We start from the raw sequence: 16,296 nt of genomic DNA on the forward strand, positions 1-16,296 counted from the left end.
CTAAATGGGAAGGCTATGAGCAGCCTGAAGCCTAGGATTTAGGTACAGCATGTCCCTGTTGGAGACAGTGCATGCGTGCCTTCTAGAGCCGAGACCTAAAGAGGGAGCAACATAGCTTTTCTTGTTAATTCATTGCTACTAGGCATCTGCAGTGCAGCAACCTGGTCAACGTGGCACACTTTAACCAAACACTGTTGTGTTGACATCAGGTATAAAATGAAACTGTGCTAGGTCAAACAGTTTTAAAACTCTTATGTTCGAGGCATATGAGCTGCAGATTACACACTGTGCATAGATCGCCATCTGGTATTGGGCCCGGATGTTTGCAGTTGTTTTTCCTCTTGGAAAGTCTTTGGAAGTCACTAGGTATGTGACTCCTCCTTTGGATCGTATTGCGCATGGGCTTGGGCTCCATCCTCAGATTGTTTTTTTCCGCCATCGGGCTCGGATATGATCTTCGCGCTCCGGTTCCGAACAGCTTCCAGTTCTTCAATCGACGCGCAATCCTCCCTCCATTTCGCGGTATTGTTTTCGATCGCGATCTCCACACTCCTCGATCCAGAACTTCGATTCCGGTCGTCGACGACGGCCTTCGGGCCTACCCAAGCTCCGGTCCTGGCTAATGGAAAGGACTCCGTTCAAAAAGGGCCCTCGGTGTGGGTCAAAATTTCCCCACACCGATCTCCACGAGGTATATAACCTTTGCCTCTCCCCTGAACACGAGGCTCGAGACTGTCCGGCGTGCAAATCCTTCCGGTCCAAGAAAACCATTTGAGACCGAAGGGCAAGAAGAACCATGGCACACTCGTCAACAGCGATCCCAGATGACATCTTCGGAGAAGGCGTCGACGCTCCAGAAGGACAGCACACCGAAGAGGGCCTAGTCAGCGCCTCCGAAGCCGACGACTCAGATGTCAAGGACATCACTCCGGCACAGAGGGGCGGGAGTACCAACATCGATCCCCACCCCCCCTTCTCGACGGCATCGAAAAAGGCTTTGGTTACGCCTTCGCCCTCGGGCCTCGGCACGATCAAACACATTGCTTCCCACACCGCACCTTCGGGACCGGTAAAGAAGCCTATGAAGCCTTCCGGTGGCTCGGGCTCGAGCCAGCCCACCATCGGTGCCGAGAAACACTCCTCCGCACTGACGCCCAAAAAGAATATGGCCTCCTCCTCGGCACCGAGCTCCACACCAAAGCACTCGGCGCCGAAAACAAGCACCAGCTCCTCGGTACCGAAACCGTCCCCGGAGTCAAGCAAAAAACACAAGGCCATCGACACCCACACCTCGAAGCCGAAAAGCATCTAGGAGCAGACTGACCAACCAGCCCCTCCAAAGCCGCACAGTTCAAAACAACGAACTGGTGCAGACTCCAAAACAAAAACCTACGGCCTGATGCCTTCGGCACCGATGGAGCAGGCACTCCCTGAAGAACTATTTAGACCTGATCCATTCCAAAAAACACTGGTCAAGGACCCTAAGACTGGACATTTAATGCTCAGCATCAAAAAGAGACAGTTGGATAAGCCTACCCGAGCTCTACCTCCAAAGAGGAAAGACTGTGCTACCTCCCCTTTGAGGATACCTTCATCCCCTCCTCCTCCTCCTCCTCCTCCTCCTCCTCCTCCTTCTCCTCCCCCACCACATCATTCCCCCACACCCTCTCCAGGGGAAGATGAAGATGATGTCTACGAGGACATAGGGGACGAGCCCCATGACCAACCTACAGGGGACCCCACTCCTACAGGATCCCCAGACCCATGGGACGACTATAATATTCCAGACATCCCTAACGTCCCACAGGATGATCTCTACCCTTCGAGACCATCCCCACCTGAAGATTCAATGGGGTTCAACCTCCAATCCAAAGGGCTGCACACTACCACGGTGTGGATCTCCATACTGACCCCGTGGAGGAGGACTTCCTACTTGATACCTTCGATACAACACATAGGGCCACTTCCATCCTGCCCATGCGCAAAGGCGTAATCAAGCACGCGCCGGAAGTCTTCAAAGACCCAGTCAGAGCCAGGGTCATCAACCCTCGCATCGACAAAAAATATAAGGCTGCCCCTACAGACCCCACCTACATCAGAGGGCTAGCACCACTAGATTCCCTAGTAGTGTCTACTGCAAGAAAGCGGGCAGACTCACAGGCTTCAGGCGAGGCACCACCACCTGATAAAGAGTCCAAACTCTTGGACGCATCGGGCAAGCGCACTGCATCCCAGGCTGCCAACATATGGCGCATCGCAAACACACAAGCGCTTTTGGCAAGATATGACAGGACACATTATGACGAATTAGAAGCCATAATGCAACACCTCCCTTACAAATATAAAACTAGAGCCAATGAGTTAATCCAGGAAGGCAAAACCATCACCAACACCTCCATCCGCTGTGCCCTGGATGCAGCTGACACCGCCTCTAGGGCGATTAGTACCAGCGTCCTCCTCCGTCGCCATGCCTGGCTACGGATATCAGGTTTCAAATCAGAGGTGCAAGCTTCCATCCTGAACCACCCCTTTGACCAGGAACATCTGTTCGGCCCAAAAGTGGATGAGGCCCTAGAAAAAATGAAGAAAGACACAGATACAGCAAAGTCCATGGGGGCCTTACAATCGCACCCTCCCAGGCGCTCCTTTCGCCGCTCTTCCTTTCGAAGCACGTCTAGAGGCTACTCCTCAGACTCCGCTTCCACTTCCTATAAAACCCCTACCCAATCCACCTTTACAAGGGGTTATCAAAGAGGCGGCTACAGGGGCAACAATAACAAAGGCAGAGGCAAAACAAACACCTCCCGCTCTGCCTCCACCCCTACCCAATGACTTCCCTCCACTCCCCCCAGACCATCCCACTCCGGTCGGGGGCAGACTCCACAATTTCCTTCCTGTCTGGACTACCATCACCTCAGACAAATGGGTAACCCATATAATTCGTTCAGGCTACTGCCTCGAACTAACATCGACCCCCTCCCCCCCCAAACATTCCACCCAAACACCGTCCAATGTCACAGGAACATTTTACATTACTAAAGCAGGAGGTAATCTCCCTCCTGCAGAAGGGTGCAATAGAACAAGTTCCTCCCAACCAACAAAATATGGGAGTTTACTCCCTATATTTTCTCATACCAAAAAGGGACGACACTCTAAGGCCCATCCTAGACCTCAGACCCCTAAATCACTACATATACTCAGACCACTTCCACCTGGTCACACTCCAGCAGGTACTTCCACTGCTCTCCCAGAACGACTTCCTGGCCACTTTAGACCTCAAAGACGCCTATTTCCACATTCCTGTGCACAACGCTCACAGGAAGTTTCTCGGATTCGTAGTGGACGGCTAACATTATCAATTCAAAGTGCTCCCCTTCGGAGTCACCACAGCACCACAGGTGTTTACCAAGTGCCTAGCAGTAGTGGCAGCACACCTGCGAAGGCAACACATTCATGTCTTCCCATACCTTGACGACTGGCTCATAAAAGCCAGCGCATACAACCAGTGTGTACAACACACCCACGCCACTATCCAATTACTTCACAACCTGGGCTTCACAATAAATCACACGAAGTCCCATCTGCAACCATCCCACGTAAAGCTATACCTCGGTGCCACCTTAGACACCGTAAAAGCGCTAGCCTACCCCAGTCCCGCCAGGATAGCAAGCATCCAGGCTCTCCGTGCCAAATTTCAGCCAGAACACTCTCTTCCAGCTCGAGTGTTCATGCAACTTATAGGTATGATGGCCTCTTGCATATTCATAGTACCTCACGCAAGACTTCAGATGCGTCCTCTCCAAGAGTGCTTAGCGCACCAATGGAACCAGGCCCCGGGTCAATTGACAGATCTGATGTTGGTAGACGGTCGGGCCCATCACTCTCTGCAGTGGCGGACCACCACAAACCTTTCCAAGGGGCGACCGTTCCTGGACCCAGTTCCTCAGATAGTACTGACAGCGGACGCATCGCTCTCCGGCTGGGGAGCTCACCTACTACATCACACCATGCAGGGCAGGTGGACACCTCAACAAAAGTTACTCCACATCAACCATCGGGAGTTACTAGCCATATTCTTAGCACTAAAGGCTTTTCAGACGCACGTCTCAGGAAAGGCCGTCTTAGTCCGCACCGACAACATGACAGCCATGTATTATATAGGAAAGCAAGGCGGCACATACTCTCCGCAGCTCTCTCAGCTAGCACAGAGCATGGAGATGGGCCATACCCCACAAGATCTTTATCCTAGCCCAACATGTCCCAAGAGTCCAAAACACTATAGCAGATCTGTTGAGCAGACAAACACAACAAATCCACGAGTGGGAACTCCATCCACAAGTTCTACACCCGTAGTTTCAAATGTGGGGGCATCCACAGATAGACCTCTTCGCCACCCATGAAAACGCCAAATGCCCAAGCTTCGCCGCCAGATATCCACACCCATTGTCCAAAGGCAATGCGATATGGATGAACTGGTTAGGCAGATTTGCGTACGTTTTTCCGCCTCTCCCACTCATTCCATTAATGGTGCGCAAACTACAACAACACTCCCTCACGCTCATCCTAGTAGCTCCAACTTGGGCCAGACAACCGTGGTACACCACACTGCTGGAACTATCTGTAGTACCGCACCAAAAGTTACACCTCTCTCCACGCCTCTTAACCCAGAACCATGGAGAGATCAGGCACCCGGACCCAGCTCAGCTCAACCTTGCGATCAGGCTCCTGAGATCCTAGAATTCGGTTACCTAAATCTTTCCCCTGACTGTATGAACGTCATTAGAGAAGCTAGGCGCCCTACCACTAGGGCTTGCTACGCAGCCAAGTGGAAACGTTTTGTGGTCTACTGTCACAACAATAACTTCAATCCCCTGGATGTGCCCATTCAACACATCATAGGCTATTTACTACACCTACAAAGATGCAATCTTGCCTACAAGTCTATAAGACTGCACCTTGCAGCCATAGCAGCTGATCTACAAAACAGGCAACATCTCTCACTCTCTAGGGTACCTGCCATAAAAGCCTTCATGGAAGGCCTCAAAAGAATAATTCCCCCCAGAGTGCCGCCCTCACCTGTGTGGAACCTAAACATCGTTCTCACCAGACTAATGGGGCCTCCTTTTGAACCTCTACACAAATGTGAACTTCAATTCCTAACATGGAAAATTGCTTTTCTTGTAGCCATCACTTCCCTCAGAAGTGTCAGTGAGATACAAGCACTCACCATTCAAGAACCTTTTCTGCAAATGCCCCATAACAAGGTTGTTCTCCGTACTAACCCGAAATTCCTCCCTAAAGTCATTTCTCCCTTTCACCTGAACCAATCTGTGGAACTACCCGTATTCTTCTCGCATCCGCAGACCGTTGCAGAAAGAGCTCTCCACACATTAGATGTCAAACAAGCCTTACTCTACTACATTGAGAGAACACAACCCTTTCGTAAGATTAAACAACTGTTCGTTTCCTTCTCACCACCACATAAAGGCAACCCCATCTCCAAATCTGGGATAGCTAGGTGGATTGTTAAATGCATTCAGATTTGCTACCACAAAGCAAAACGAACACTATCTGTTCCCCCTAAAGCCTATTCTACACGTAAGATAGGGGCTTCCATGGCATTCTTAGGGAACATCCCCTTAGATGATATCTGCAAAACAGCAACATGGTCTACACCACACACCTTCACTAAACACTATTGTGTAGATGTGCAAACTAAGCAACAGGCTAGTGTGGGCCAGGTTGTACTCAAAACATTGTTTCAAACCACTGCAACAGATACTGGTGGCCGCCGCTAAGGATGGGTACTGCTATATAATCTATGCACAGTGTGTAATCTGCAGCTCATATGCCTCGAACGGCAAATGCTACTTACCAGTATGCATCTGTTCTTGGCATGTAGAGCTGCAGATCTACACATGCCCACCCGCCTCCCCGGCTACCTTTATCTATGTACAGTGTGTAGATCTGCAGCTCTACATGCCAAGAACAGATGCATACTGGTAAGTAGCATTTGCCTTAGTATAACTCCCTCTTCGAACCCTACTCCACAGCGGGGAAGCACCACTGTGTAATCTGTGCACAGCATGTGAATCTAAAAGAGATTTCATACTGCAAAATGTAAATTTGTTTTTGCAGCTTTAAACTCTTATAGATTCCCATGTGACCCATCCATCTATCTCACTGGTGAAAGAGGGGAGTTGATGCAAAAAAGAAACCGAAAAAGGAAGTCGCATATGGGAGCATTGTGGGCTTATGGTTGACTTCATAGTGAGCCATACGATTCCACCCAAGTCGATGCCCATAAAAAGGGTTTTTTAAAAAGGCGATTATGAACACTCCCAGACTTGACCTCTAGATGATAGAATTACGCAACACATGTGAATTTAGAAGAGTTTCAAAATTCAAAACCATATTTACAGGTGAATATTTTCTCTATGCAGGGCCATCCCTTTAATGATTTGTTAACCAGATGCCCTATCATGAGTATTTGTTTTTGAGTTCATAAACATCCCACCCTCCTTCCTGTTAAACCAGCAGTATAGCTTAGTGTAACTGTATGTGGATCAATTTTCAGTCCTTACCATCATTAATGAATTGCCTGACTGACTCTGCCGTGCATCATGGGACAGTATAGCTTCTAGAATCCTTAGAGTGGGAATGTACAAGATCACTCACGTGGAATCTTAGCATACGAGCATTGTTGCATGTTATGTAAAATCTTATTGCTTATTATTTTCCCAGTGCTTTTAGAGTGCTGTGTTCTGCTGAGTGACAAATATTTTGAATTGTAGGATTGGCTTTATTTTACATTTCTTTTAACAATAAAAAGTGTATGTGCTTGCACATGATATACTGTTAAAAAATATTGTGCAACTACTGATGCCAGAGAACATTATGTTCGAGGCATCTGTGTTTGTAAATACACATGCTGTGCATACTCCTGCCATCTAGTGTTGGGTCCGGATGTGTGCAAGTTGTTGTTCTTCAAAGAAGTCTTTTGAGTCACCTCTTGGTAATAGTGCGCATGGCCATCAATTCCATTGTTAGATTTTTTTTTCCCCGCCATTGGTTTACGATGTGTATTACTGTGATCCGGTTTAAGACTGTTTCTGGCACCTTTTGGCTCGTAATTCACCCTTACCCTCATCGGTATTGTTATTGAACTCTTTCCCGCCTTTACATTTCGAAATCTAGAAAACGATTGCACATCGGATTGATGCGCTCTAACATCGGCCCTTCGGGCCTATCCTTTTCAGACCTATCCCTTTCAGACCTATCCCTTTCGGGCCTATCTTTCCATCCCTTTGGCTCTTCCTTAGAATGCCCCTCTGATGGAACAGATGCCTTCTGCTTCTGTCCCAGGTGCCATGCGAAGTACCCGCGGACCGACCGACCATCAGGTCTGCAAGTTGTGCTTATCTCCAACCACAAGGAAGAGGACACCGAGGCTTGTCGATCATTTCGGTCGAAGGAAACTTTACGAGACCGAAGGACACATCTCAGGGAGATGTGGTGGAGAGAGGTCGACAATATGCCGGACATTTTTGGATATCAGGATGTCGAAGGGGAGGAGGAGGAATTCCACAAGGCAGAGGACGAGGCTTTTTCCATCAATAACTCTGAATTCAAGATCGACCTCCAGATGCGGGACCTTCCACTGGGTCAGCGTACATTGAGTACTGATGTCCCCGTCCTGCCACTAAAAAAACATTCAGCTCTGACTGAATATTAGTCTCCCGGGCCACCGCTGCCAGCAGGCCACACTTCGGTACTGAGCTGATCTGCTACATCCTCGGCACCGACTACTTTGAACCGAAACAGAAATCCACTTCGGCTCTGAAGAACTCCAATTCAGCACTGAGACCTGATTCTGGTACTCCAGTGGAACTAATTCTCCACCTCCATCCAAACGCCAACTATTCTTCGAAGACGCCATTGATCTGCTGATAACACCCATAAAGAAGAGGACTGACAAGGCCACCTATCCCTTGCACCCTCTTACACAATCTTCTTCTCCACCTCCACCCTCTCCCCTTCATTCTACTGGTGATCCGTTAGACATCACTCCTCAGGGGTCTCCACATTAATTCCCAGGTGGGCATGGAACAGGGGATGATACTTTTGAATCACCACAGCTCTCTGATCCTTGGTCGGCTTACGATATTGACCCTCCAGGGGACACTGATCCCGACCTGTACCCTGCTAGCCATTTCCTCCTGATGACACAACCTCTTAATAGGAGCTCATTGGCAGGGCTGCAATTTACCATCAGATGGCACTAAATAAGGACCCTATAGAAGAGGATTTCCTTTTTGAAGCCCTTTCTACAACACATAGGGCAACACAATATCTCCCTAGAGTATGCTGCAACATATAGACGATATTTTTAAAGATCTTGTGTGAGCCAGTATTATCACTCCCAAGGTCGATTAAAAAAAAATACACCATCCCTCCCTCTGACCCTACTTTATATTAGGGAACAAATTCCATCTGACTCTCTTGTTGTCTCCAACGCCGGTGGAAACACTAATTCCCAGGCTGCTGGTGATGCTCCATCTCCTGAGTAAGCTCATTGGTGCCTCTGGCAAAAGACCAGCAGTGTAGTCCGCCAATCACTGGTGTATTGCTAACACCATGGGGTTATTTCCAGATAGGAACTTGCCCACTGAGACAAAATGGAGAAGCTCTTGCAGCACCTCCCAGGGGAGCATAAAAAGAAAGGGCAAGCGCTTGTAGCTGAAGTCAAGCTTATTTCTAATACAGCCATTAGGTGCGCCCTTGACTCTGCAGACACTGCTTCTAGGGGCATTACTACTGTGTCGTAATGCCTGGCTGCGTTTATCTGGCTTTAAGCCAGAGGTTTAATAAATCCTGTTAAATGTCCCCTTTGATAAGGATCACCTTTTTGGCCCACAGGTTGACCAGGCTCTTGAGAAGATGAAAAAGAACACAGAAGTTGTAAAGCCCGTGGGTGTATTACAAACACCAACTCCTGTGGCTCCACCTATAGGGGGGGGGGGCTCAAAAACAACATCTTTTGACGCCTCTTCCTCATACCACCAAGATCAGAATCACCACTCCTCTCCCAGAGGCTAATACAGGGACACATACAAGAGCAACGACTCGAAGGGTAGAGGCAAAGGTGCACCCCCATGTGGTGCTGCACCCACCACAAAGCAGTGACTCTCTTCTTCTTCCTCCGAACATTCCGTAGCTGTCAGGAGCCGATTGCAACAGTTTCTCCCCACTTGGCAAGCCATAACATTGGATCAGTGGGTGTTGCACATTATCTAACATGGTTATTGATTGAAGCTCATTACCACACCTCCAAATATTCCACCTCACACTCACAGGCTCTCTCTGGAACACCAAACATTAATCAAACAAGAAGTTCATGCTCTTTTGCTCAAAGGAGCCATAGAACCCGTCCCTCTTCAACATCAGGGGTCAGGAGTATATTCCCAGTACTTCCTAATCTCCAAAAAGGACAGGTCTTTGTCACCAATCTTAGATCTACGGCCCTTAAATCATTACATCTTGTTAGAGCATTTCCATATGGTCACTCTTCAAGACATGATCCCAGTTCTACAGCAAGGCGACTTTCTCTCAGCCCTAGACTTAAAGGAACCCTACTTTCATATTCCAATACATCCAGCACATCGCAAATACCTAAGATTTGTGAAGCAGGCAAACATTACCAATTCAAAGTCCTCCCATCCGGGGAGACTACTGCACCTCGAGTATTCACCAAATGCCTAGTAGTGGTAGCAATTGCATTTACGCAGACAAAATATCCATGTCTTCCTGTATCTCAACGACTGGCTTATCAAAGCCAGCACTCTTCCACTGTGTCAACAAGTGCCATAAACCTGCTCCATCAGCTAGGCTTCACCATCAGTTTCTAAAAATCTCATCTTCAACCTTTACAGATTCAACCCTATCTGGGGGTTATCCTCTGCACACAGGTTGGATTAGCCTATCCCAGTATAGCAAGAATCCAAAATTTCGAAAAGCCAATACCACAGTTCTATCCCAATCAACAATTGACAGTAAGAACTGTCATGCGCCTGGTGGGGATGATGGCATCATGCATCGCCATGGTTCCCCATGCACTGTTACACATACGTCTGCTGTCTAGCACAACAATGGGCTCAGTCACAGGGTCAGTTAGAGAATCTAGTGTTGATAGCCGCACTCATCACTGTTAGAAGGGCGGCCTTTTCTCGACTCTTTGCTCCACATCATTCTGACAACAAATGCATCACTTACAGGCTGGGGTGCTCACTTGCAGAATCTCACAGTCCAGGATCTCTGAGACAACAAACACCAGGGTCTCCACATCAAGTACCTGGAGATTTAAGCTGTTCATGTAACTTTGAAAGCATTCCTACCTCACCTCATCGGCAAAGTTGTCTTAGTCCGGATGGACAACATGATAAGCGTGTACTGTGTACAGAAACGGTGGAGACAAACTCTCTACAGTTATCACGCTTATCTCAGACTATTTAGAGTTGGGCTCTGCCTCACAAAATTTATCTCCTAGCAGACGACCTCCCAGGAATGGTCAGTGATTTTGGCAATCTCAGCAGGATGCGGCCAAAAGTCCACGAGGGGGGAGTCTACCCCAAAGTCCTCCTCCCACAAGTGGGGGTTTCCACAAATACATCTTTTAGCAACCGCAGACAACACAAAATGCCCAGACTTCGCCTCCAGGTTCCTACACCCACTATCCAAGGGCAATGCTCTGTGGATGAATTTGTTTGCATACCTTTTTTTGCCTCTCCCTCTTTTTCCGTTTCTGGTTCGAAAGCTCAGGCATACCTCCCGCACACTCATACCAGTAGCTCCCACATGGGTCCGATAGCCATGGTTCACAACACTATTCGAACTCTCAGTTTCAACCGAGAAGCTTCCCCTCAACCCAGACCTTCTCGCTGAAATCCATGGAGAAATCAGGCAAGCAAATCCCCGAGAACTCAACCTAGCGATTTGGTTCCTGAGGTCAGAGAATTCAATTATCTCGGTCTCCCGCATGACCATTCTCAAAGAAGCTTGTAGGCCTATTACTAGAGTATGCTGTGCAGCTAATTGGAAACGATTTGTCTGTTACTGTCATACTAGCAGTATCAATCCATTTCATGCTACAACACAAAAGATTGTTAGTTAACTTCTATTTACAACTCTCTGGCCTTGCGTTCACTTGCATACGATTACATCTCACTGCAGTGGCTGTCTTTCTGCAAAATAGGCAACACTTAACTTTGTTTAACCCCTTCAGTGCCACGCCCTTTCCCCGCCCTGTGCCGGCCGTTGCATTAGCGGGCGGGGTTCATGACGAGATAGTCTCGTCATGGGCACAGCGCAACTGCGCTCCATGACGAGACCATCTCGTCATGGGCACTGAAGCGGTTAAAGTACCAGTCATCAAAGCTTTCATGGACGGCCTTAAGAGAGTGATTGCAACTCGAGTTCCACCTGCACCTACCTAGAATCTCAATATCATTCCCACAAGACTTACGGGTTCACCTTTTGAACTACTACATAATTGTGCCCTCCAATTCCGATCTTGGAATGTCACTTTTTTAATTACCATCTCTTCACTTAGACTTTTTGGTGAGCTCCAGGCACTAACTTTAGAAGAACCCTTCTTCCAGCTACACAGGGATAGGGTGGTTCACCTCACCAACCCAATTTTTTTTCCAAAGATGGTCTCCCCTTTTCGTCTTAACCAATCAGTTGAGTTACATGTATTCTTTCTTCAACCAGACTCAGTTACGGAAATATTGACAGATCTAAAGGCTTTCATAAAACCAAACAATTCTATGTTGCTTTTTCACACACTCATAAAGAAAAGCCCATATCCAAATCAGGCATTGTCAGTGGGATAATTAAATGCATTCAAACATCTTATGCCAAATCCAAAAAGACTTTTCCAACGCCTCCTACAGCACACTCTACTCGCAAAATAGGGGCTTCCATGGCTTTTGTTGGCAATATCCCACTAGATGATATATATGTAGAGCAGCTACATGGTCCTCACCTCACACTTTCACAAAGCACTATTGTGTGGATGTACTACTATGCCAACAAGCTAATGTAGGTCAGGCAGTGCTACGTTCACTTTTTCAAACAACTGCAACACCCACAGGTTAGCCACCGCTTCCTTACAGTCTATGCAAAGCATGTGTATCTATAGCCACACATTCCTTTGAACAGATTATGATACTTACCATGAAAGCATCTGTTCTTGGCATGTAGTGCTGTAGATTCACATGTGCCCACCCTCCTCCCCAGACACCTGTGGCCATTGCAGTTTCTTTTTGCCTTGGCATACGCGTGCACATCTCTGTACAGACGCTTTCTTACACTCCATTCTCAGCCGCCTGCAGGAAACCAAAAAAAGGAGTCATTATACCCTGTTACTCAAAAGACTTCTTCAAAGAAAAAAACCTTGCACACATCCGGAACCAACACTAGATGGCTTGAGTATGCAAAACATGTGAATCTACAGCACTACAAGCCAAGAACAGATGCTCACAGTCTAACATAATGCTTCCATTGCGGTAGTTAAAAGCTTAGAACATGCCATTTCGCCCAACAGGAATGTGGCTGTGTGACTAGATCCACTTGCTGGACAGACACCGGCCATCATTTAGAGTGGCCCAGGATTTTGGTGTGGTGAAACCACCAGGATTTGGTTGTAGTAAAACCTCTTGTAGAAATACCAATACCACCTGAGTTTTCCTGTTAATTATGAGAGCGAACAAGCTGCATCAGACTTTCCACACCACATTACCACATTTTCTTCTCTTTTTGGACTGTTTCTCCCTGAGCAAATCTTCTGTTTGCTCCCTAGTAGGAATTCCTTTGTTATTCAGAATGAGGGCCACCATCTTGCCAGACTTATCACCCACAATGATAAAAAGAAATGACTGTGTTTTGTGGCTGTAGCTATCGTGCTACTTATTTCTCCCTTCACTAATGGTTTTTAAATTACTATTTCAGATTCTTGTTCCTCTAAGTTTGAGGTTGATCAGTCTGTATTTGCCATACCCCCGTCTTATCACATTCAGGAAAATGGAAGAAGTATGCACACTCGGGATGAGGAAGAAGATGAAATTATGCAGTTTGCTATACAACAGAGTTTGCTGGAATCTTCCAAGAGTTTAGTAAGTATAAATGGTTTGGTGCTGCTGTTAATTTCTTTTTGCCCATTAAGGTCCCATATGGTGTTCTGCCAACCACAAAATGGCAAATTGGTAACTGCAGTGGAAGAAGTCGTCCTGCTGCCCCAGATGTCACTGATCATATTGGTTCTATTCTGCTCCTTCCCAGGTTGGCCTGTCTGATGCTATGGATCAAGCAGCCTTCATTTCTCCTGGTTGGGAGCTGGTGCTGGTTCAACTCTCGCAGCGGAGTAGGAAGCTGGGGCTTGATCATCTAAAGATGTTCAGAATGCTAGTAAATAAAAAGAACAGTCTAAGGCAGTCTAAACTAAGTATGGCATGGTGCTCACACCAGCAGCATGAAGCTACCGGGCACTCTGTTGAAGTGAATAGTCCAGGTGTCTGCTTCCTATTTTTCTGCTGTAGTAAAACTTCAGCCCATATTCTTGCCTTGGTCCTAAATCAGTAATAGTGGAAAGAAGAGTAGGGGCTGAGGTATTAAGTACTTCTCTTTCCGCTTGAGCCACCGAAGATTGGCAGAAGGTTAGCTAGGTAAGGCAAACATAGATAGCCCTCAATAAACATAAGCTAAAACTGTGTTAGTCACATAGGCTTAGTTAGAATTAAATGCAAATCACACAGAAAAAGCTATGCTGTACATCCAAATGCACCTCCAGGGGCCAGCAGTAGCTTGAATGCGCCCTCTATCACAGTTAACTAACATTGACAATGGCAGTAGGATGGGCATTCATGTGTTATCAAATGTAAACACAGATATGCCCATGTGCACGTATTCATGTATGTTGTGCTTGTATGCATTTTGGAGATTGAATCCAGAGCTATTTTTTTGCAGTTATTGTTGAGATAGTCACCGGTAGTTCATTAACAGATAGCAGTAGGTTGACAGGCCAATAAAGTTAAAAACATATGGTGTGAAAAAAAAGATGGTCTGAGTCTGCTAAAAGCTCAGTGCGCCATATATAAGGTTTAGGATAAATTTTGCATAGCACGCTTACATAGCAGAGTGACTTCATGGTACTGGTAAACTTATTTGAACCAGAAGTGCATGGCTCCCGACATGATTCATCTTTAGCTCTTTGAGCTCCTTTAGAATATTCATGAACAATGTTTCATGAGTTCCCTCAGGAATATTAGTTAGATTATCTAGAGAAATTGGTGAAATTATTTGAGTTGGTTGAGCTTATGATTGGACTAGTAGTTGTATTTGTTCACTGAGAGGTATTTGCTCAGCATATGTTGTTGTTTTATCTTGAGTTTGACTGATATTTTGTATGCTCAGAGGGAAGTGCACATTTGATTACCCCTTCTTCCAAAGCACAAAGGGGCGAGATATATGACGGGTTTTAGCGGTTGCAGACTGAAAAATCAGGCCGTTTGCAACTGCTAAAGAGCCATTTACATGTACCAACCCTATTTTGCGAGTCACTAACCTAACACCAATTTGCAAAATAGGGTTTTCTAGTCGGTATTAGGAAGGGGTGTTTCAAGGACATCCCTTCATAATAGTTAGTAACCGGGGCATGTATGAATGTTTTGCAACCGAAATGCAGTTGCAAAACATTCATATTTGACTGATTCCGTGGATGAGCTGGTAGGTGCTGGTAACTCATTCGCAAATGCGATGGGGTCCTTAAGGGACCCCTTCCCCTTTGTAGATGTGGGCCCTAACATTTTTTTAAAGGCAGGCAGTGGTCTCACGGACCACTGCCTACTCATAAAAAATGGAAAGGAAACTTTTCATTTTTCTTTTTTAAATGCATTTTTTTTGTTTTAAGGAAAACGGGCTGCATTTCCACACAAAAATTGCTTTATATAACAAGCATTGGCATAGCCAATAGGTCTCGCCTTTGGGACCTTATAAGTGTTTAGCCATGCAACTGTTGATATTGTTGCACCAAGGATATTGTGCTGGATAGCCAAACACTTATAAGGTCCCAAAGTCGAGACCTATTGGCTATGCCAATGCTTCTTACTAACTTTTGTATCGTATAAGCTAGAAACAATTTTTTTTCTTAAGATCTGTATGCGGGTGATGATGGATTATGTGGCAAATCTACAATTATGCGAAAATCTCAGCATAATCGCATAGTTCCAGTCGCGCTGGTCATGGTATACACTTCTCAGTGTAGTTTTGCTCAGTATTTTAAACCTAGCCCCATGTCCGCAGCCCCTAGATTTAACCAGGTGAACCCATCTCTATTGTACTCCATAAAGAAAATTAATTCATTTAGCCTAATGCAGTAAATATTTTTTGCAGTAAATATTTTTGGGAGCGTGCTCTCTTTTTCAACGGGTTAATTAAAGACTATGGGACAAACATTTCGAAGTCTGATGAATGTAGTCCCTGCTAGTCAAGATGTTATGCGAAGCATCAATGAGACGATTCTGACATTCATTATTGTCAGGTGGCTTACGAAAGGACATAGCTGACAAACATAAAACAGAAACTAAGTAAACCATTGTTGTCTCTTTTCTTTCCTTAAAAAATATGGCTTTCTATGAAGAAGCACGATGGGAGGAGGAGCCAGGGGAAGAAGTGATGAATCACATAGAGGGGACCGTTATGAAAAGTATAGAGTGCGCTGGCAAGAGACAAGGTACAGTGAGGGGATTGAAAATTATTCTGAGAGTCGGCCGAGAACATAGAAAAGCGGCAAACAGTTTAAAACGGAAAAGTGAGCCAAAGGGCAGCCGCCTGGTATAGGGGGAGTTACAGATGCAAGGGACCAGATTCAAGTGAGGGAATGCTCAAGTAGTATCGCAGTAGAGGGAGCTTTAGAAAAGTCTCTGTTACAACATGGGGTTTCACATGAAAACCCATCCACATAGAAGAGAGATATGCAAATATTCGGTTCAACGAGGGGATCAGTATGGAGGCCATTGATTGTGCTGGCAAGCAACATGGGACAGTAAGCCGATCGAAAAATATTATATTGCGCTGGCAATAAAATAGACCAGCGCTCAAGCACTCACCACAGGAAGTCCAAAGTTAAATCCTACATCCCGAGGCAGGATGTTGTTACAAAGCTCTGCAGTCTGACACGAGTATGTGCAGCAGCTGCATGATATGGTCTCATAGGCAGTGACGTCCGGTGACGTCAGGCGT

At 46.4% G+C, this 16,296-nt stretch overlaps 1 protein-coding gene across 2 annotated transcripts in view; it reads left to right on the top strand.

Annotated features, from left to right (window-relative positions):
* ANKRD13A (ankyrin repeat domain 13A) overlaps positions 1 to 16,296 on the top strand; it is a 350,794-nt gene that overhangs the window by 265,478 nt on the left and 69,020 nt on the right. For both annotated transcript variants that reach the window (XM_085636228.1, XM_085636229.1), the window contains one exon: positions 13,009 to 13,172. In XM_085636228.1, coding sequence (XP_085492354.1) covers positions 13,009 to 13,172 — 164 coding nt within the window. The remainder of the gene's footprint in view (positions 1 to 13,008; positions 13,173 to 16,296) is intronic.

This window comes from Triturus cristatus, chromosome 11 (assembly GCF_964204655.1).
Source record: "Triturus cristatus chromosome 11, aTriCri1.1, whole genome shotgun sequence".
NCBI classification, from domain to species: Eukaryota; Metazoa; Chordata; class Amphibia; order Caudata; family Salamandridae; genus Triturus; species Triturus cristatus.